Source organism: Prinia subflava, chromosome 1, assembly GCF_021018805.1.
Source record: "Prinia subflava isolate CZ2003 ecotype Zambia chromosome 1, Cam_Psub_1.2, whole genome shotgun sequence".
NCBI lineage: Eukaryota > Metazoa > Chordata > Aves > Passeriformes > Cisticolidae > Prinia > Prinia subflava.
The window spans coordinates 71,651,055-71,674,348 of NC_086247.1; the positions used below are offsets into that span (position 1 = coordinate 71,651,055).

General features: G+C 37.4%; 1 protein-coding gene across 1 annotated transcript in view; it reads left to right on the forward strand.

Moving 5' to 3' along the window:
- Positions 1 to 23,294, forward strand: part of ADCY2 (adenylate cyclase 2) — a 210,226-nt gene that overhangs the window by 79,420 nt on the left and 107,512 nt on the right. Inside the window, exon 4 of the mRNA XM_063399668.1 lies at positions 20,184 to 20,333. Within this exon, the coding sequence (XP_063255738.1) occupies positions 20,184 to 20,333 (150 nt within the window). The remainder of the gene's footprint in view (positions 1 to 20,183; positions 20,334 to 23,294) is intronic.

Below are 23,294 nucleotides of genomic sequence, written 5' to 3' on the forward strand. Positions count from 1 at the left end.
CTCCTACACTGATATATAAGCAAGCTCCTGGAAATAGAACAGCAAATATCATTTATACTCTTTTGGGTAGTTCTGTTTTCCCCTTTCCCTCTAGTGTTGTAGAGAATCAAATTCAAAGATATTTAACAGAAGTTAATTCTCTACTTCTGTGAAGTTTGTTGAGCTGGACAACAAAAGAAAGTAAATACAAAGCTATATTCAGTTTCATAACTAGTTTGAAATTCTGCATTTTCCAAAGGTAGAGCAGTAATAACATTTCATCAGTGTCATAAATACAAAGCTATATTCAGTTTCATAACTAGTTTGAAATTCTACATTTTCCAAAGGTAGAGCAGTAATAACTTTTCATCAGTGCCAGTGTGCCACGGTACATTGCTTTGGGATTCAGGAGAGCTGACCTGTGTCTCTCTGGCTTTGTCTCTTGAAGTCCTGTTGATTTATTTGAAGTCCTTCGAAGTGTCATCTTTATGCTGTATGCCTCCATTAATTCTATTTCCTTATCGGTTAAATGCTGATTTTAATGTGTTGGGGTTATATAGTTTGACCTCAAACATCCTATGTTACATTTGTAGCATGAGGACAATTAATGCAAAGGAAAAGCTCAGATCTGGAGTGGAAAATAACATCTTGTTTTTGGCCATATTCTTGTCTATTCTGAACAGATCTGATGAATATAATTATGTATTTTAGGATCTTTCATATGGTACAAAAAAAATCATTTTGCTTTCTTAAAGTTTTAAAAAATTCAATATAACTTAACAGGTTTCCTTACTGTAATTTTGTTAGTTGTCTCCACCTGCTCTGTGGGGAATTTAATTACTTTGCACCTGAAACATGAAGTGTGTTGTATCTCCAGCATGAGCCTGGAAATCGTTATAACCTTGTCCAGAGCCAGAAAGTACCTTAGGGTCTAAAGTGCGCTGTTCAAGCAGAAGTAAAGACTAATGTGTAGATTACAAAGCCAGAAGGAGCTGCAAGGATCATCTGGTGCCACAGCGTTTCTGAGATCAATATTATATTCCTCACCTGACAATTCTCATCAAGGTTTTTGGCTCCCTCCCCATGCAGTTAGTGTTGATGGTGATTGCCTTTGACAACCTTTGAAAGCAGCACAGAAAACAGAAAAGCAGAATCTGTTTTCTGCTCCTCTATCACAGAGCTTCTAAAGAGCCTTTCTGTATCCACTCTGACGCTGCTATACCTGCTCTTTAAAATCCAGATTGATTTGTGTCTTTTACCAGAGAGGAAATTCGATTCTGACTTGTGAATGGACTCTCCTGTCATCATTAAGGCTCGGAGACGTTTGCCGTGACCTAGGTCGTGCTGACCTTAATTAAAGACCAAATCACCATGTCTCAGCTAACGTCACACACTATTTTCATAGTCCCTTGCTGCAGTGGCTCCTCAGAAAGCTAGCAACTGAGCACAGCACAGGCAAGTAAAAGACATGCAGTTAACTTGTTTCCAAAACATCTTTATTCAAATGTGATTTAAATTTCCTCAGTTATGGAAACATTTCCCATGATATGATAGAAGTTCCTGTAACTACCATAAACATGCTAGATGGGAGGCAAATCTGGAGTATTTAATTTGTTTGTTTATTTTTAACAGCAGTAACATGCATGTCTCATCCAAAAAGCAGCACATTAAACTTAGTCATTTTCCACCTACTCTCCCTTTTGCGTTGTTCTTTTTTTTTTCTCCCTGCAGCTCCTGTATTACACGCTCTTGTGTGCAGCCTGTAAATGTCTTCCTTGCCTGGGGACCCAGTCTGGCATGGGATCAGAGGCAGGCTGCCTGGGGGTCACACAGGAGAGGGGGATGCAGCAGAGGCAAGGGCAGTGTCCTTGTGGGGCACCACCTTCTCCTGCTCCCTTCCCCAGGGACGGGAGTGCCTGCCAGCAGGCACCACTGCATCCTGTCACATTCTTCAGGGCAAGACGGCTGGCAGCTCTGTAATCTGCTAGTTTTGTTCTGCTTTTCCTGTCGTGGATGTAGCATTAATTTTCTTCGACAAACAAGGATGGGGAAGAAGAGAGGTTGTTTAATGAAGAGTGGGATATAATGTTTATGATATTTCAAAGATCAAACTATTAAAACAAGCAGAAAATACCAAATGTGGAGAGCATAAAAGTTATTTATGCACCATAAAGTGTTAATTGTGGGAGATGTTTAGGATGCAGGATTCATCTTACAGCCTTGTCTATAACTGTGATGGATTTTCTTAGACATGTCCATGACAATTTTGGTGTTTTTATAACCACTTTGGTCAGCACCATATTTTAATCTGAGTCTTTACGGCAGTTGATTTGCTCTGAATATTTCTGCCAAGTATGAATAATATAGAAGCTAATGCAGTGCATACAACAATTTCTGTATTTTAAAATTGTATACATTTTCTTCTATTGCAAGATAGTTTATCAATAATTCTAACTTTTTTTTTTTGTTTTGTTTTACTATCTGTTGTTACTTGGCAGTAATCTTTGTATTCCTTTTGTACTTCTGTCCTTAAATATCCATCTGACACTAGACTCTAGTTGGGGTAGGAGATTAATTTTGTCCTTCATCCATAATAGAAATTTTCAGTGTATTTCCAACTACTGTGCTATAGTTTGCTTAATTTTTTTTTTTTTAGCATATGAAATTATAATTTCTTGGGTTGTGACGTGGTTTATTATTATCAATTTTGTTGGAATTGACTATTGGTGGTTGTTTAGATTTATCTCTTGAGCATTTTCAAACTGACTCTAAGCATGTTGCTTCTGATAAGTTTGGTATTAAATACTAAATTAGGGTTAAGTTAAAAGACTGGTAAAGAATCATTTAAATATCAGATTAATAATGTCTACATTATATAATAGCAGGCAAGCCTTTAAAGAATTTATGAAAGAATAGACTGCTGAATAAAAGTTTGTTAAATCCAGCTGGATCTTTCTTGAGATGCTTTTAGAGTAACTTTTAATTTGCGTTTAGTGCATAGTCATTAAATATATTAATGAACTGTTCTGATTCTGGTTTTGTGTCTTGCTACTTTAATTCCCGCTCTAACTCTTTGATTATTCTTTGATCATTGTGGCATTTGTTTTAAAAAGAATCTTAAGTGCCATTCATTTAATCATTTATTGAACACATATATTGTTCAACAAGCAAGAAATGTTGAAAAGTCCTAATAAAATCTGCAGTATTTAAAAGCATGGAAGCACTTACTTTCTTTTCAGCTAAGTTTGAGTTTGATTTTTAAAATCTGGATAGATTTTGGGCCCTTCTCATCTGACATTTAGTAGGTGTGAGCCAATCACAAACACCAGATAGTGTCATTTCCATGCCCATAATCTGCTAAAACTGCTCTTGGAACCCAGCTAGTCCAATAGCTTCCCCATAAAACCTGCTTAACATCCCTTATTGTAACCTATTGGTTGCCTGGATTATCTGTAAAGAAAGCAAAACATAAAGATATTTCATTTAATAGCATTACAACTTTGATACTGTTTATAAACAGACAGAATTTTACTCCAGACTTACTTTCCAAAGTCTGATAATTATTTTTTTAGGGTGGGAAGGTGACACAAAGTTGAAGCCATCTGCGTGGAAGAAGTGACTGCATGATGTCTATGTGTACTTCAAGTGTGGTTTTACTGCCACAGTTCTACATCCATTAAGCAGACAATTATCCTTTCTGCCTGAAAACGAAAAGTTCTGTGTATAAACACCTAAAAGATTATGAGCTTTCAGGTATTAAGAACAAAGCAAAAGTAACTTTGTAGAATTTTGTAGCACTTTCCATTACTCTATAAAAGAAGCATTTGAGCTTTAAATACAGGAAATCCCAGAGAAAAAGCTTTTTCCTTTGTAGCATTTCAGTTTGTTACATTCCTAGCATAGATGATGCAGAACCATTGCATCAGATTGCTACTTTTGGTGGGTTAGAGGAATAAAAATACAGAGGCTGATTTTGAATTTCTCTCATTGCTTGGCACGGTTTTGGCAGCATGTGGCACAAATCTGATAGAAAGCCAGATGTGCAGCTGTACTTCAGTGGAAATGGGTGGATCCATTGGATGTGTACATTTTCATTAGACTGGCATGGTTGGGACAGTTTGCTCCAGCTGAAGGGCAGCCTGGTCACCAACCACACTGGCTGGAAGAATATTAAGGACAATACTATCCTTTTTCCAGGCTCTTCTCTCCACACATTTTTTATCTTGTTCCACCCCTTTTGAAAGGAGTAGACCACTACTGTGTGTAATACTTGAGGAATGGTCACATTGTACTTTGTAAAAGCAACATTTTTGGTTCACTGCTGTGAGCTACATCAAACAGTTCCTAGCCTGGAGAGTTTCCAGTATGGCAGAGGTGGGATTCAGGGTAAACTTCACTCTTGATCCTGAAGTAATTCTTCTCTGAGAGTGTTTTGTACACCTCAGTAATTGTATGACCATGGTGTGCAGCTACAGCTCTGTCCCAGAGAGGATGACAGCATCACAGCATGTTTTTTGTGTCATCAGAAAGAACATCTGACAGAGTTAAGGGTAGGCAAGTGGTAAGAGGATTGAGAGTTATCTGTACTGGAGCACATGATTTAATTTGAGAAGGGTTGCTGGGACACTTAATGCTGTAGTGTGCTGGCAGTGATAAATGGCCACTGCTTTACTGTTCGGTTTGGTGTCCTTGGTCACAGAAATTTATTCTCTGAGGCTTTAAACTTTGGGACTTTGGGTTTTGGTCTTGCAGTTTTGTGGTTAGCTGTCTGCCACACAGAACCACCTTGAAAGGATGTGTAGTGCAATTCATAACACACCAGTGTGTCTCAGTCATGCTCATTAGATGCAGGCTGTGTAACTGATTTGTAGTGCTTGCCTTTTAGTATATGGCAGCTTGTTATTTGCTAAAAGGATGCTTTGTTTAAGCTTTTACCAAACTAATAACATAATGCATTTTAAGCAGAATGTGTTTTGATTGAGATGAAACAACCATTATTCATCAATTATTACTTTATGTGTGAGTTGCTTCTTAGTATGGTAGGGATTTTTCACAGCAGTGTTAACTGTTTGACCATTAAAAATATTTACAATTAGATAGGTATAGCTATATTAGATGGGTATTTTTGGTAGTTTTAGATTTTTATCTTTTCTGATATTAAATGGGTCATTTGTTTTTCCAAACTAAATGTAAAGTCTAAATATATTTTAAAGTCTAAATATACTTTTATATATAGTAGCATTATCTCCATTGTTTGCAAACACACCATAAGTTATATGGAAATTAGTGAAAGACTTGATGACTGTATCAATCATTTTATGTCACTTAAAAGTTTCAACATATTTTGTAATTTTTGCCTTCTTAGGGAAATGAGTCTGAAAGTAAAAAAAAAAAAAAAAAAAAAATCAAATTTCCTGGGAGTTAGCACTGATATTAGTAAAAACTGCACTTTGCTTAGGTTCCCCAATATTATATAATCTATGCAGTTTAAAAGATGGACTTATTCGTACTTCATGTGACAGTTCATGAACTTTTGGATTTCACTAATATATGAGTATACAATGAAAAATGTTTGCACATATATGCTAAAACTGATAGTTATGATTATATTTTAGTACAGTAAAATAATTTATTCTGCAAGCTGATGCACAGATATAACTTGGTATTCATAAAAGTGTGTATGAAAGCTATGATTGAAACCCAAGTTTGGAGACATTGATGTGTTCTAGAAATGATGATATAGATGAAACTCTTCAGCATTAACGTGAAACGTTCCTGGTGTGTAATTACAGTACCTGGAAATTATGTTTTTAAAAACTGTAAATGCTTCAATGCACTTTTACTCTGTAAATAAAAGATACTTTGATGAAACATGGGTGAAACTTGATGTGTTAATTGACCAGAATGCTCCTATTGATGGATCTCCACTATGGAAAGAGACTAGAATACATTGACATTATGTCCTGTTCCTGTCTTAGTGTGCTAGTTTAATGTGTAGCAAATAGAAATATATCTCATGAATTCATTCTTCCCTGTCATTGCTTGTTTATAAAGCTCTTATTATGTTTTCAGTACCTGAATCCAGTGAAATTGCTTGAAAATATTGAAGGCAGTGAACTGAAGTTCTTGGGCGAATCATATTATTTTTAGTGAAAATTGACTTGAGTTGAATGGCATTTCTTTTCAGAACTCTGTGCAAGGAAGAAAATTGGGACAGAGCAACAGGGCCAGGGTGTCACTGCTCTGATCCTGGCCCCACAGCACTTGAGCAAGGTGAGCCCAGAGATGGTAGCTGGGTTCAACCAAGGGACAAGACCTGTGAAAAGCAGAATCATGGCAAGGAATGGGTGCAAGGTCAAGCCAGAAATCCCATGCACAGGTCAGGATCACATCCAGCAACCTATGGGCACATTGGCAGTGACCGGGCAGGGCTGAGGTCAAGTCAGTCCACAGCTCAAGGGTGTCTGTGGTCAGGGATGGCTTCACTGGAGACCAGCATTCCCGCAGCACAGCGCAGAGTGCAGAGCTCCCTGGGGATGTCAGCAAAACCCCCAGGTGAGGCTGGTGAGGGCTGCTAGGGTTTATGAGTGTGCTCAAAGCCCCGTCACATCAACTACTCCCTCCTCAGCCACAAAGCTGGCCGTTTCATCACATTAAGGTTGTCCAGGAGTGATTTCTCCTTCATAACTCTATTCTGGCTAATCCCAGTCACCTTCTTGTCCTTTATGGGTTTGAAAATGGCTTCTTGAAGGGTTTGCACTATCACCTTTCCAGGGATCAAGGTGATGTTACCTTTCTTGAAAACAGGGGTGACATTTGTTGTCCTGCAGAACTCAAGAACCTACCCTGATCCCCATAAGCTTTTAAAGACACTCAAGAGTGGCCTTGTAATGATATCAGCAGGCTCTCCCAGCTCTTGTGGTTGCATCCCATCGTGTCCTTGAATTTGACTGCCAACTGGATCTCTGCTGAGGCCTTTAACAAAGTAGTGAGAAAAATATTGTGCCGAATCTTTTGCATCTGAGGCCATCTCCAGGCATGCTGACTTAGAAAAGATGGTCTGGATTCTGTGATATGTAAATGTGGAGAGAATACAAATCAAAAGATAGTTTTTTGATGTAGAAGTGTGTGTGTGAGCAGATAAGATAAGGCCTGGCGCCGCGGAAGATCTCGGGATTGTAACAGAAAGACAGAGACCTCCCCCTCACCCTCGGAGATGTGTGACTAACTTTGAGAACAATGTAGCCCCTCCAAACCCAGTAGTTTTCCACTAGCCTTTAACCTTCCCTCCCCCCCTGACTAGTGAAGACCCCTTAGACTATATAACCCCATGTAAGAACCTAATAAATCGCCATTTGCCGTCCACCATATTGGTGTCAGCGTGTCTGTGGCCCGAGTGGCTCGGGAGAAGGTCGAGCAGCCGTGCTGGCTTTCTGAAACCAGGTCGCCTGCCTTTCCATCGAAAGGCAACAGAAGCGACAGATAGCTTTTGGAAAAAAACCCACCCATTTTTCTTAACAAGAGAGACCCGCTTAATTTCTTATAGATAATTTCTGATTTTTGGTGGTATTGAATGTAAGACAGTGGCCCAGAATGCTTCTCCAATTTCAGAGCTAATAAAACTCCCTTTCTGTGATTAACTTTGGCTAACACAGAGTGCACTTCATTTTTATTAATTATCTTCTCTCTTTAGGATGAATTCAGATGCTAAATGACAGTCTCTTATTATTTAGACCTCTGAAACTTCCCAATGCAGAACTGGATGAATGGAGGAGTGTTAGGATTGTGCTAGAAGGAAAAAAATACATTTCCAGGAAATAATCTCTGGGGCTCTGTAGCAGTGCACTGTCCTGGTGTGTTGTCTACAAACCCTTTTTTGTCACTTGGCAGGCAATAAGCATGTTCATCACAGTGCTAATTAATAAAGGCCTGTACATGCTGGTAACTGGATTGGGGATACACCTGCCCTCAGCTGTACTGGCAAATGTTGGCAGCTCCACAAAACACCAATAAAAAGTCACACAACTGTTTTCTTTGTCAACATACGAAGTACTTTCGATGAACATTATTTCAGAGTAGGAAAAGGTCAAGAGTAAAAAATATTTATTTTCTGAAAAGCATGGATTTCTTCTCTGTTCATTGCTGGTTTATTCTGGAACTTGCCTTGATAAAATGGTGGCCTCCTGCACAGCTTGTACCTCTGTACTTTCTTTGCAGAGCTACCCAGCTAGCTGTCTCTAATAGCCATAATATTGCTGCTCATTTCTTCTACTGAAGAGTACCTTGCAAAGGAAAACTTTGAAGTAATTCACTGTCCATTTCTGTGTTACCTCCATGGACACCATCTACATCACCTATTCAGTGCAAAGAAGAGGAGGTGGAAGAAGATGAAGAAACCTGTAGGAAGACCAAAGAAAGTCACAATTTTGAATGTTCATGTGACAGCAAATCAAAGAGTCTTCAGAGCAAGCAACTGAAAAATATAAGCAAAGTAACCGAATAAAGGAGCACTAATACAACACAGGAATTTGTAAGCCTTGGCTAAAGGAAGTAAAGTTCCGTACTCATTTCAGTTCTGTTCTTTAAGTGATTACTCATTTTGTCCCTTGGCATTTTAAGCAATGAAGTGTTGGGCTGTTTTTTATCTGTTCTGTGACTATTGCATGCAGCTCCCATCATACTGGTTTGAGGCACTTGAAGAGTTCTCCTGTGAGCTGCTGATCATATCCTTTCTCATGCTTCTGCTTCAAGAAGCCCGATGGCAGGGACCAAGCCCTTGTTTGTTCTCTTGCAAAAGCCGGACCTACTGGTGTCCATCTAACTGGCCATTCAGTGACTGACCTGCCCGTCGATTTTGAAGTCTTCTGTAACAGTCAGCTGCTTTCCACAAAGCCTCTTGTTTGCAGGCTGTCTCAGAAAACTGCTTGGAGAAGAGTTCTGTGCAGAGTGATGAACTTGTGCTGAAATGAATTGTGAGAGTTGGAACTGCTTTGATTTACCAGGGTTGTTTTTCAGCATCCTACGGCTAACAGAAATGTCTAGTGAGCAGTGGGAGTGGGGAAGGAGAGGAGTCAGTTTGTGGGCTTAGAGCCATTGGATAATTGTGGAATTCCAGCTGCGATTTTGTCTTTTCCTCGAAGAGAAAAGTATATTGAAAACCTTTCTCTGCAGAAAGGGGTGAATAACAAGGTAGCAGGGTTTGTTGATGGATTGGGATATTCAAAGCAAAAATAATGAATGCCTATTGCAGAGAACTGAGAAACATACATGAATATGTTTGACTGGTTAGTAAAACAGAGCAAGGGGTGTTACAGAGTCCCAGAGGTGAACATGGGTAATGTCCATACACTCAAATTCACTAACTTGAATTTGAGATGTTAAGTGAAGAAAAATTAACTTAGTGTGTATGTGGATTGACAGGTTTGGGAAATTGTGTTTTAAACGTAATGGAGAAGCAAAGTAAGTCTGCTATTCTATGTGGTGCTGATCACAGTCATCAGATAGCACATGACTTTGCAATATGTTGATGCTCCAGCAGCCTTCTCTGATTAAGAAGGGTTGGTAGGTGAGAAATGCTGCACCCGGGTCTTCTTTCAGGTAGTATTATTTCATATCTTCATGATGTATTGTCAAATCTTTCTTGTGGCAGGCTGTACTATTAAAAGGTAGGCTGGTTGCAGGGTGAATCTCACTCTGCTGTAAAAGATAACTTGGATTAGCAACTGAAACTGATGGGCTTTAAATAGGAATTTTGTTTTTGTCCAGGATTATTTTTCTTGTGGAGAATTAAAAAAGTAGTCATTCAATGCAGAAAAAAAATCCTGCAAGTCATGTGCACTTTCTGCACTATTCATATGGCTGCTTATGAGCACTTAGGATGTAATTTTTCTATTATCTTAGAACATGCCAGATTCAAAACAGGCATCTTTTTTAAAGACAGGCAGGAGACTAAAAACATTAGAGAAGGGAAATTGTTTTTTTTTTTTTATTTTTGTTGCTATGCGTGAATCAGAATTTGCAAAAAGAGATTGTATTTTCATGTGACTATTTCTAATTTATCCATAATGTTCCAATAATATTCCAGTCACTTTTGAGAAAGAAGTCAGAAATTAATAAATATAGCTGCAATCATCTGGAAATTGTATTCTTTCCTTCATATTATTGGCAACTTCTCCTTGTGCATAAGAAAGCCTTTGAGTTTCTGCAAAATATCATAATATATTTCAATAAGAGATTCACAGCTTTTTGTTTCTAAAATATGTAGAAATGTGGTATACAAACTGTAAAGAAATTTGTAAGAAGTGTGTTAAGTGCAAAATCTGGTAGTAAGGCAGAGGTATAGGTATTAGGTAAGGTTATCATGTAAATGGCAATATTGCCAGTTTAGTGACCTCTATCTGTCTTCACAGCATTAAACCCATTTGATTTTTTAAGTACAATTTTTGGAAGAGAAAACTTTTTCAATCAGCATTTAATCTTCCCTCCATGCACTCACAACCTAAAAGCTGCTTCTTGAATGGTGCACAGAATTTGTAAGTTCATTCACAAAGCAAAAACCTCTAGATAATATTTTGAATACAGGAAAAAGCAAATTAAGATATGAGCAAGAAAATTATATTGAGGAAATAAAATTTTTACTTTGACTATTACATAATCATAAGCAGTTTTAAATTGTAATTCAGTTAAAATAACATTTGCCTTATATGCACAGTAGTCTACCTATAAAATACCTTATGGAGCTATCTTAATCCACCTTGCCTGTTGTAGTTGCAATTTTTTTCCTGCTATTCACTCTGCTAATTAGTATGCTTTATCAGCAATTTTGGAATCTATTTGCACCACTAAAGTTAATTAGCCAAAGTGAAAACATTTAATCTGTGCAAGTGTTTTTTAAAGTGTTGCAAAATGCCTTCGTATGCCGTTACACCGGTCAGATAGGAGTTTGAAGAACATACATCTAAAAGTATGTAATTTGTTTTAGCAAATAGATTGCAGATAGTAGCAATTGGAGCTATGGCAGTTAACCAAATCAATCTCCCCTTCCCTGCATGCTGGGTCCTTGTTTCAGCACTTGAGTAACAAAAGGACTTTCAGAGAGAATCTGTAAGGAATTTGACATTTGACATCCAGGTTACAAAAATACTAAGGCAGGACAAGGCTATCACAGAGAAACAATTTCTGGATACCTGTTCAGTGAGGAAGAAACTGAGGAAAATCTCACATTAAAATCCTCTCGGAGGGATGGGTGACGGAGAGCATGTATAGGTTGGTCTGAAACAGGTCTGGGTTCCTGTCGACTCTAAGATAGAAAATGTGAAAATAAACTTTAAAAAGGTTCTAGAGAGGGTCAAGGAGACTTTAGGTCTGTAAACTCAGTGTCTACATGAGGCAAAAAATGAAGCTGTAAGAATAAAGAATGAGATAAACACATTCTGTTTTGAAAGGAGCAAAAGGTAATCTGACTTAATGCATCAACAAACACGTAGATGAGGCTGATTTTGTTGATAGGTCTATACCTTTGAAGGATTCCTTTGCCCAAGCCTCTTCAGTGAACTGAGAGGGAAGAGCTGTGCATGGATAAGTAGTACTTGAAAAGACAAGGAAGAGAAAATAGGAGTAAAAGAACAAGTCTGGAGGGATGGAAAATTTCTCTTCCCTGGACAAATACCTCCATCTGTTTAATCATTGCTCTCAGCTAGTTTGAGAGTAATAGCCTATTCCTAACCATGCTGTGTAGTATTTTAGGTGCCTGTAGGGGTGTCACTAATGCTGGTATGAACAGAAAATGATGGAGAAAAGGAGGCTCAGGGGAGACCTCCTCACTATATACAATTACCTGAAAGGAGGTTTTAAACAGATGGGTGTGGGTCTCTTCTTCCAAGTAACAAACAATAGGACAAGAGGGAATGGCACCAAGTTGTGCCAGGGGGTGATTTAAACTGGATTTTAGGAATTAAGGGTGATCAGACACTGGAACAGGCTGCCCAGGGAAGCGGTGGAATCATCATCCATGGCAGTGTTCAAAGAACATGTGGCACTTAGGGACAGAATTTAGTGGTGAACATGGTGGTGCTGGGTGAATGTTTGGACTTGATGATCTTCGAGGTCTTTCCCAACCATAAGGATCCTATGACTGTGATTCTGTTCTATGAATTGGAGGTACTGTGCTAACTTTCAAGGTGTTACTCAGAATATATTCCCACAAACCACGTGTTTCAGGGTGTCCAAGATGCTTCACACTAGGGCTTTGGAACAGAAAGCCTGACCTGACAAATGACATCTTGACAGTTTTGAGGCATGAAGGAGAGAAAAATGATGTGGTTTATGTACAGATGGACTGAATTGGCAACAACAACATGAAAAGGTTTAAATATTTTCTTTATTTCTTCCTGAATGTAACCCAAATTTAGTACTTTCTTTGCCCCACCTTGCTTACTCTTGACAGCATTTGCCCGACACCAGAAAATAGAACTTTCAGGTTTCCTGAGAGCAAATTTAGATGACTTCCAATTAGGAATTAACCCAAATACTGAATAGAGATCTCAACATATTTCAAAATGGTAACCAAGTTCTTTAAAAAACTTTAAGAAACACTACAAACACTTGTAACATTGTCATAATTAATAACTCCAGCTCTGAGGACATTCTGGAACCCATTTAATCCAACTCTGTAGATCACCACTTTCCTCACTTACACACGACTACCATTATCCTCCCTTCTGCTCCACACCATTCCCTGTGAACTATATAGCCAAAGATCACTGATTCCTAGCACAGACTGCCAAATTATGAAAAGTGAGTTTGATTGAAGTTTGTCGTCAGACAAGCAGAAAAAATTCCTAAGTATATCCAGTGAAGAAGCTTATCAGATCATTGTGAACACTGATAGAAAAAGTATTACCTTCGAAAAACATGCTCACATAAATCAGAATTTCATATAGAGATCATAAAAAATACAATTTCAAAATGTTTATCAAATAGATTAAAGCACATATTTATTGCCAACTCTTTGAAATGCAATAGAAAAATTACACTGAGTATATATATTTCTTTTGTAATTTATCTGTGTAATTCTAAACTGATTTCAGTTTCCATGTCTATTGATAACTGAGAGTATGTAGCATATTAATATGCAGTGTAGTTACATGTAGTATAAACTATAGTAATTAGGGGAAAAATCTGAAATCTACATTAGGGTTAGTCATGTCAGTACATGAATAATGAGCACATATGTGATTATCACTTCATTTATCTGTTTATCTTTCCTTCTCCTGGTAACTTTTGAACCTATTGATTAACTTCTGTAAAACTTGCCAGAAAGGGAGATGTTTAGAGATATATGAAGAAATTTCAGTAAGTCTGGTAGATAATAATAAGAAATAAACTTCATGAAGGCTGCTAGACAGTGCAGGAGAGATAGCCTGATAGTATTTCTGATCAGGGCAAGTAGAGAGAAATCTACTGGTACACATTAAACTTGGCAGCATATTGCTGGTCCTGTAAATGTACTTATAGTAGAGATTTTAGTGGTGGGTTGTTTTTTTTGGTTTTTTTCGTTTTTTGGGTTTTTTTTGTTTGTTTGGTTTTTTTTTAAGATTAAACCAGGTTTATTAGAAAAGACTGAAGGTATTTTAAGATCACACGTAGGATTATTTCTGTAACATGCCAAAGATTGATATATTACTCCATAGATTCTATTTTTTTATTGTTTTAATTTTATTGTCTTTTTTTCTCTCTTTATAGCACACTAATACTCACCACTACATGAGATCCAGAACCTCAAAATTAATCTCAGTTATTTTGAGAGAGTATTTGAAGATCAATTTTGGTAGTAAAGAAATAAAATGATCCCAGAGGTACATGTAAACACAGAAGACCTCTCTGCAGGCAGCCAGGAGAGTGCAGTGGCTGCCTGATTCCTTCTCACTGAAGCGAGCATGAATTCCCCTCTGGCAAAAACAAAAAACAAAATCAAAACAAAACAACAACCAAAAAAACCCCACCAAAAACAAAACCAACACCAACAACAAAAAAATAGATTCAAAATATTAAGAGTCATTAATTAGAGTCAATGATCTTGATTATATGTGTTACACAGGAATGATCTAAAGGTACCATAACTCTGATTCTTGTTTCTAGTTTATTTTTCCTGGGTTTGATTAAAGAGCTTAGAGTTTATGGTCTGTTTTTATCTACACTGGCATATAGACAGGGTCTGTGTATGCCCAGAGCTGAAGGAAATAAATCCAGTTATTCTAAAGAACAGCTTAGAGCTACAGATTGAGAAAGCTCAATCTGTAATAATGATAAAAAAGAAAATCACATCAAATAACATAGGTATTACAAAAAAGGAATATCCTGCTGCTGTCCTCGATGCTCTGATTGCAAAAGCTACAAAGAGAATTACACATACCAGTTGGAAGACAACATCACAACTTCCTGGTTTGTAAAATGACATCAATTCCCCTTCCACAAGGGACTCCTTACCAAATTTATTTTAGCACTGAAAATATGGAACCATCTGGGATACTGAGTAGTTCAAATCTTTATTTTTTTGTTGCTTCTCAGTTATTTTGAGACGCCTTAGACTGAAGGGAGTTTTTTGGTTGGTTTGTGGTTTTTCTTTTAACTGAGTTGTTTCTTGCAAAATTGCAGCTTTTTTTTCTACTTACCTTGCTGTAAAACATTTGACAATCTCCTTGATATAGACAAAGGGTCTGAGGATACTGGATATTCCTGTTCTCTTTATCTATAGTGTGTTCTTATTGTGGCCCTCATAAGTATTTAAGGTTTTAAATATTTTTGACCTTTCAGACTATTAAGAATTTTTGCAGTGATTAAAGAAATTGATTTTTTTCCTTCAAATTCATGAGGAAATAAATATGCAGTTGCCCATAATCTCTGTCCTTCAGGCAGTCATGTTCTGCACCTGAATTACTTGAATTCAAAAGCTTTTACCATCATCGCTAAAACAGAAATAGAAATCTAAGAGATTGCTACATTTCTTCAGGAACCACAGGAGCTTTCATAGTAACAACTTCAGATTAGTGGTCTCACTGAGTACAGGAAAAGGCCAGGTGTTACTTTCTCTGACAGCTGCTGGCAGATCAGGCACCACAAGATCACTAGTTTTAGGCCAGCTACAAAAATGTTTGTCCCATAATTTTGCTCCTCTCCAAAGCTCCTTGTTTTTGAAACAGAAGTTGCCATATGGCAAAATGTTTCCCATTTTCAAATTTGCCATCCTATTTGTGAGCTGTGACATAGCTATAAATGTTGTTGGCACTGCAATGTATTGAAATGTTGGACTTCTATAGGTCTGTAAATCTGAAAGAAGAAAAAGACAACATTGTATGACTGGCCAGAGCTACATGTTGAAGACATTTGCATGGAACAGCTGGAGAACCTTCTGAATACATCTACTTAAAATAATGGTACTGGGCATAGTGCATGGTGACCAACTGAATTTACACAGTGGCTAAGCATTTCCTTGTAAAAGGCTGCTTTTTAATTCTATGCAGCACTTACTCCATTGTTTTTAGCTGAATTATGTCTGAGTCTAAAGCTCTGCAGGGTCCAAAGCAGCACAGTCTTGTTCCACAACTTGGCTAGTCACATCACAAACCATCACATGAAAGATCAAATGAAGGGAGAGACGTTTCATCCATGCAGAGCTAAAGAATTTGAACTTTGGCAATGACATAAGAATTCTTCTTTCTCACTTTAATTTCCATGCAGACATCATAAATGATAGCAAATTTTTCCGCACCTCTCATCTTTCATGTCCTCGGTTTTCTTATCCAGATGAAAAGTGAAATTTAACTATGGAAAAAATTGTTAATAGTTTGTGTTGATTTTGTTGTTGTCGTTAAAAATTCTGTTCAGGCAATTATTTGGGAAGGATATGTAAAATACCTAAGAGGAAAGAAATGTGGCAAAGTAACTCATAAACTGAAAACTTCCAACACAGGGAAAATCTGTGAAGAATTCTAAATTTTATATTCAGTATTTGAACAGCAGTTTCTAAGACATTTAACAAAATATTTATACTTCAATCTGAATCAGCAGTCTGTATTATAATTCTTCTACTTTTATATAGCACAGTACTTCTTTGTATGCATGTATCTTTGTGGAGACCTTTCATCGGTTGAGCTTCTATATGATGCATTACATTTTTTGAGCAGCTCAGTGAACTGTAGTACTCTCTTGAGAAATTAGTCATAGCTACTTAACTTTGTCTTCATTTGCTTTTAAATACAGTCTATTTTGATAGTGAAGCACTAGACATCTGATTACTTAATATTCACTGATACTGAAGAATACCTGTGCTTTAATGTAAAATCGCCCCACTGCCTGGAAGCACTCAGAGTTTTCTATAGGTCAGAAGAGACTGAGGATTCATCAGCCATGATTATGTTCCTTAAGTGGTTAGGGATACTTCCTGGTGGTATCTTGGTGTTCCTTGTGTTAATTTTTGACTCATATTTAGATCATTTGCTGTAGACATGGAATTTATTCATTGATCAAATAGAAACTTCAGCAGAGTGTACAGTTAATGGATATATCTGAAGGGGTGCAGATGGCCCATGAGATAGATTTGCCTCTCTCTCCACTCTGACTCTACAGAGAGATGAGAACTTCTGCAGGGTTGCTCAGTGTTTCCATATTTTCCCACGATTGAGTGGGAGCTTAGTAGAATTTGTGTGTACTGTGGGTTTTTGGGGTTTTGGTCATACAGTGCCAGTTTTTAAAGGGTGTGAGCCAGGTTCAAGCAATGCTGTCTTTGAGGTCACCCTGGCCTTTTTCTGCTGTTGAGTTACCATCATTATTTATACTCTTTTCCACAGCTCAGGCCTGTACTCCTGGGAGAAATCCCTAACCATGTTGTGTCATCGATTCCTGAATTCTCTACAGAGGTTCTCAGCTACACTTTTACCTGCACAGTTATCAGAGCTTTCACAGCACCATGGAGAAGATGTTTTTTTACCCGAAGATCCACCACAGCTTTTTTTATTATCTAATACACATCTAGGGTTGGGAGGAGGCCAAAAAAAGAAAAAAAAAAAAAAAAAAAGCACGGGGGGAAAGACACTGCAGAGTTCTACCCTAGAGAAATGACAAGGTAGAAGATTGGTCTGACTCAGGATTTCATTCCAAGTGCTTTGGTATGGATGGGATTCACACCATGGCGTCTTCTCGGAGCAGGTGCCTGAACAGAAGAAACCTTTTGTATGATTGCATATTGATTAGAGTACTTGCTTAAGAAGAGGGAAGGTCAGTTAATTTTTTCAGACTGAGGAAAACTTTGAAGCTGTCTCTTCTGGGAGAATGCCTATGAGACTTTGGAACAAACCTGGGACTGAACTCATGTTCAGCTCATATGTTGAAACTGGGCTGCAGTTCAGAGGAAAATGCAGACTTGAGAAGGGAAATATATTCAGCAAGAAGTATATAATGTTGATTATTTTGTTTAGTAATGTTAATTGTACTTTCTATTGAACACTGTATTGGCAGGATGCTTTTTGCTCAATAGCAGAAATATTCACTCAAGACAGAATAAATATAGGCAAAACAAAGAAATCTTTAGAGACCAGTTCATCCATTTGATTTTTTGTTTTTAATTTTATCCCTTAGTGACATATTCCTGAATGAACTCCATGTTAGCCTAAACAATTAAGGATGTTTTAAACAGTTTCTACCTTCATATTCACTTGCACATTTACTTGTTAGATCTACACTAAGTGTGGCAGTATCTGAGATATCTTGTGCTGCCTTCGAACAGCTTAATTCAGGTACTGGAAGCCACAGCAGAGCTTCATGTGGGCTGAATTACCCCACTGAGTATCTGAAAAGCCTGGTTAATTAGCTTCCTTGCCTGTCAGTCACTTATTTCCATCTATTTTCTCACTTCAGCTAGTTCAGTCATAAAACTGTAATTTGTTTTTCTATAACTGTGAAGATGATACTCATAATTTACTCCTCCATCTACCCATTACAGTATATTTTTAAAGATTTTTATTGATTATATTCCTGAATTTTTGCTTTAAATGACCTTTATGAAGCTGGACAATGCATTTAGTAAGTGTGTGCAGCCCTTAAACAGTGATATCTACCTAGAGATTATGACAGCACACTGTTGATATCAGTTCAATTTCATTACTAAACCTTCCTACTACGTATCTCAGGATTTTCTATGCCCAGCAGTCTTTTTTTTCAGGCATTTCTTCCTGCTGACATAATTTTATTTTAAAACCCAGCAACGATTGCCAGTTGGAAGATCCTTACCCTTGTATGTGATCTGTCACACAAGATCTTTTTTCACCAATCCATGTCTGCTGATATCAAAGCAGAATCAAGCAATTGTGATTTACAAAGAAATATAAAATATTTTAAGATCAAATGTTTGACTCTACACCAAAATCTCACACGTTCGTGGTTTTTTTCCTTTTTTTTTTTTTTTAAATTATTGGCTGTTGTGAAATGCTTAACTGTTTCTTATTCCTCTACTTCATAACAGAAGTTCTTCAGAGAAAGTGAAATATGTAGATTTTTCTCATTGTTTTTAGATTTATCTGTTTTAGAAAAAAAATAAGAACTCAGATGTTGCTTTTAGAAACAATATAATGCCACAATCTTAAAGTTTTAGGGAAAGAAAGAAAAGTTCTACCAAATTGAGAACATCGATCATTTTTGCAGTAAAGGTGAATAGCTCCTGCTTTTATCTTTTTGGAGCCATGAAAGGTGAGATGTCAGAAATGTCACAGATGGAGGAACAGGTATTGCATGTAATGATGTTAAAATTTGTGAGGGAAATAAAAGCACGTATTTAAATCTTGCATTTTAAAGTTTCCAGTTAAAGAAACATTAAAACTCCATGGGAGTTATTTTGTGGATAAAATGTATTCCACAAGGAGATGGATTTCTGTTACTAGGACAATATATCTTGTTTCTCTGAACCACCATAGCACGCTGTTTGACTTTTTCCTGATTTGTATCTTCCACTACTAGCAATTCACAAAAGATTGCCTGATACATAGGTACACCAAAACCAACCCATGGACGGTCACCAGGGAAATCTACCATAAACTTCATTATTAGATTAGCTGTGGAAGTTAACAACATTTTTGCCTCCTTTCTTCCTCCTTTTCTTCCACACCACAAGGACTACGACATCATGTGGTGCTTGTAATCCAGGGTATATGATACACCAGGGCCTTACAAGTAGAGACAATAGAGACCTGCTCTGAGCAGACTGCAGCTGTATCTCAACTTTAATTTGATATTATCTTTATTATTACTTTTATTATTGAATTAGGAATTGGCTTCATTACTTTACTGTGTTTCTTTTGCTCTGAGTGAGCTAGAATGGATAAATGTGTTTCTTTTATTTGCAGCAATAAGCTGAGTACAGTTAAAAGTATTAGCATCACCGACAATATTGTGTCCTTTTTAAAGGTCAAGTGCAAAAAAGGCCTTGATTTTTTTAAGCAAACTTATTTCTCATGTTTGTGGGTTGTTGCTTGCAGATGGCATCTAATGCTGCAAGTGTGACCCCCTAAATCTTAAAGTTCTGTGTTTTAGGCAAATGTAATTTTTTGGTAGTAAGGAAAAATATATTCCAGTAGACAGCTGTCAGATCTTGCTCCTTAAACACTTCTTATCATCACTATTTATAGCTGACTGATGGGTAGCAGTGGATCAGGCTGAGGTAAAATGCAGGTCAGGCTTCTCATGTGTGTAGGTGACTTTTCACCCCATAATCATATGGCACCACAAAAGAAAACATTGCTGAAAGAGCATAGCAATAACATGGCTTCCAGTATTGCTATTAGGAGCCATAGCTATTGTTTTACATGAGTAGGTGATGATCCCACCTGATTAATACTCAGCAGTGAGCTCTAACATGAGCTGAAATTCTTTTTTCAGAAAACGTGTACCTCATTGAGTAGGCAAAAATGTTGCTCATTTTCATTCCTGTTTAATGCTAAATTAAAATGGTATCCAGCCTGATTCTGTGATTCTGTTATTGCTTGGGAAGTTGCCACTAATTTTAAAGGCTTTTTGAAAGGTTAACCTTGGCTAGAAACAAACAAAAGCAAAATACATAACTGCAGCAATCCTTCATTGCAAGCTAGGATTAATTTCTGTCAATATATTTATATAAATTCCCTGAAACTTTTTTTTTTTTTCTTAAATTCCCCTAGATACTGGCAAATGTAATAATTTTCATCTGCGGGAACTTGGCGGGAGCGTACCACAAACACCTCATGGAGCTGGCGCTGCAGCAGACCTACCAGGACACGTGCAACTGCATCAAATCCCGTATCAAGCTGGAGTTTGAGAAGAGGCAACAGGTAAAGTAACACCCCATGGCTGGGTCTGCTTTTCTGTTTTTACTCTGTCCCCCTATTTTTTGCTGTGTAATCCAGCCTGTTAACGGGAAAACACACTGAATAACTTAAACTTCATGAAATATGCAAAGTCTTTTGACCACGGTTGTGCACAATTTCCATCTGACTATAGGAAACTGTTAGTTATTTCTGTTGTCAAATTATAGCTTTTTCTCACTTCTTCTACGAAAATATTTTATGATAAAGGAAGTTACAAATGCTGTATAGATCCTGTTTGCAGACTGTCTCTTCTTGTCCTCATGGAAATAGCTGTGAGATGTACTTGTGTGTGTTTGGGAATCTTCAGTTCTTCATGCCCAAGACCAGTGCTGCAAATCATTGATATTACTGCACTGTTTTTGAAAAATATTTGAATCTACAATACTGATGAATCATGTGATATAATTCTAGAGGTCAGGTTTGTTAAGAGAAGTTAGGAAAATTGCATAATGATACTGTCATTTATTGAAGCAGTTGAATAAAAGAATTCTCTGATTGCTTTATATAGTTCTTTTTTTCTTGGCAAGTTCTGTACAGTGCCTATCATCCTGACAGATAGATGCTTCATTTAAGAGAATTTGAAATACAAATCAGTTCATCAAATAGTAAAGAAGATAGGTGCATTTTGCTTTGAAGGTCACCAAGACTCGAACTTCTATGAACTATTAGGGATCAGAGAATGGAGTCTTCACTGACAGGTGTCTGTGGCCAGAAAGACTGCTGGTGTGCACCTTGTGTGTCCCAGCTGACCTTAATTGTCATGTCTGTCTCACAAATGCCTGTAGCCATTTTAAATCAAGGTTTCAAGATCCCTCACCAACACTTTTTCCTTAAAAAAAGCAAATGGAAAGTCCACACCAGGACTTTAACAGGTCATGTGTTCAGAGAGCTGTCCTTATTCTGCTGGGCACTTGGTTTGCATACTGGCTGAAGTTGCTAGAAAACATTTCAAGTAATCTTAAGGAGAACAGTTTATGGTGGAAGCAAATTTGGATGATTAGATGCAAAATTTGCATCAGGTGCTATTGCAGGAGAGGTTTGTAAGAGCAGTAATTTTTGTTTGCATCTCTGCCTCCACAGCTGTGTTCAGGGAATGGGTGGACTTTGAGCTCAGTTGTAAGGGCCTGGGCTTCCACAATTGGCTGCTTTTCCCTGTAAGCCTAGGGAACACGTTGGTTTATCTGCAAGAGGCAGGTGGGTTGTGTTACTGGACACTGAATTCAAAGGAGTAAGGATGCTTTTTGTAAGAAGACAGTAGACAGACTTACAGCAGACGTGTTTCTAGCTGATGTTTCCTGCAAATGCATATTATTTTGCTAAATGTTACTAGTTTCTTTGGAAAGACATGAGTAGCTTTGGTGTACTGTCATTTCTGAAGGTCTTGCAGAGATGATTGAGAACCTGAAGAGAAGCAAAACTACCAGGGATTCTGTGACAGATACTTCCTCTTAGGGGTTTGTAGTACTTGTGTTTTAAAAATGCTGTAGCCTAGCAAAACGGAAAGAAGGAAAAACCATCTTTCACTGATAAATGTTTTTGTTCTTATAGAATAATCAAGGAAACTATACATAATTTGTTAGAAATAGATATTTAAATGTGTGTTGTCATGTTTGTGTTTTATAGGAATAAATTTGTTAAATTAGTTAAGACATCTGCACAGCCCTAAGTAATGTATTGCAGGGCTGGATTAGTAACAGATGGGTCAATGTCTTACTGAACAAAAGTCAAGTCTTCTGTGGAAGTCAGTGATCTTTTCTACCTCCAGTGAGCTCAAAAAGAGCTTGTTAGACCTTCAGATCTTCTTCTATAGATTTCTTTGGCCTTGATCCCCTCAACCCCTTAATATGCGTCCCTTATCTCCTGTCAAGGTTTTTCCAACCAAAAAATGAAAACCTCCATATATTCACACTTAGCAATGTTAGATATTTAAATGTGAAAAGGTAAAATGAGGATTCATTGTATAAGGTGGCTGTCTTTTTTCCCCAGTATTAACACACTTCTTTGTTTGCAGACATTAGATCAGAAGTGGATGTACTTTAGTCTGTCTTTTTACATTGCTTGTTTTGCCAAGAAGATACAAAAGATCATCCACATTGTTAGTATTCAGGAAGCAAGTCAATCATATTGGTGACTATTTTTAGAGAACTGGGATACAATGAAACAATAAGAGCACAGTGCATTTTTAAAAGCATTGGTTTTGATCAAAGCCTTTATTAGCCTGTAAAAGGTTGTAGCATGACCCTTTATTCTACATCTCTGTAACAGGAAAAAAAATTAATTTAGTTTAATTTATTTTACATAAGCTACTTTTGTACAAGTGCAGAGCGTAGGATGTGCTTCTAAGTGCTTAGGGCTCCAGGTCAAATTTGCACATTTTTCCAGATCATGGACGTCATGTATTTTGTAATTGTTTTTGAAAGATGTACGATTTATGTTTCAAATTATTCTGTGAGTTTACTTTTATAATATTTGAGAGTAGGCTTATACAAACATAGGCAATTATTGTTTTTCAGCTACTGGGATTTTTTTGTTTATCTTTGAATAGCCTTTTTGAGAACACCATTTGGATACATCAGTAGATAAGCATATTGCAATAGCACTCAACAGTTATGCCAAAGAACTCAAGAGAAACCCCAGATTCGTTGTTTTCAAGTGAGACCAACGTACATTAGAATCTGGTGAATTAGGGGCTGTGTGTATACTGAGGTACAAGTTGGACATACTGTCCCCACACTGCTGTGTATTTCTGCTGTTGGGGCACAGCAAGGGCTGGCTGCTCCCAAAGGGATGGGAAGCTGCGGGTGGTGACATCTCCCAGCAGGGCAGGGGACACTTTTGAGCTCCTATAGTACAAAGCAGTATTTTCAAAGCTCACTTTGGTGCTTCTCACACACCTTTTATTTCTTTTCAGTGTTTATGAAAGAG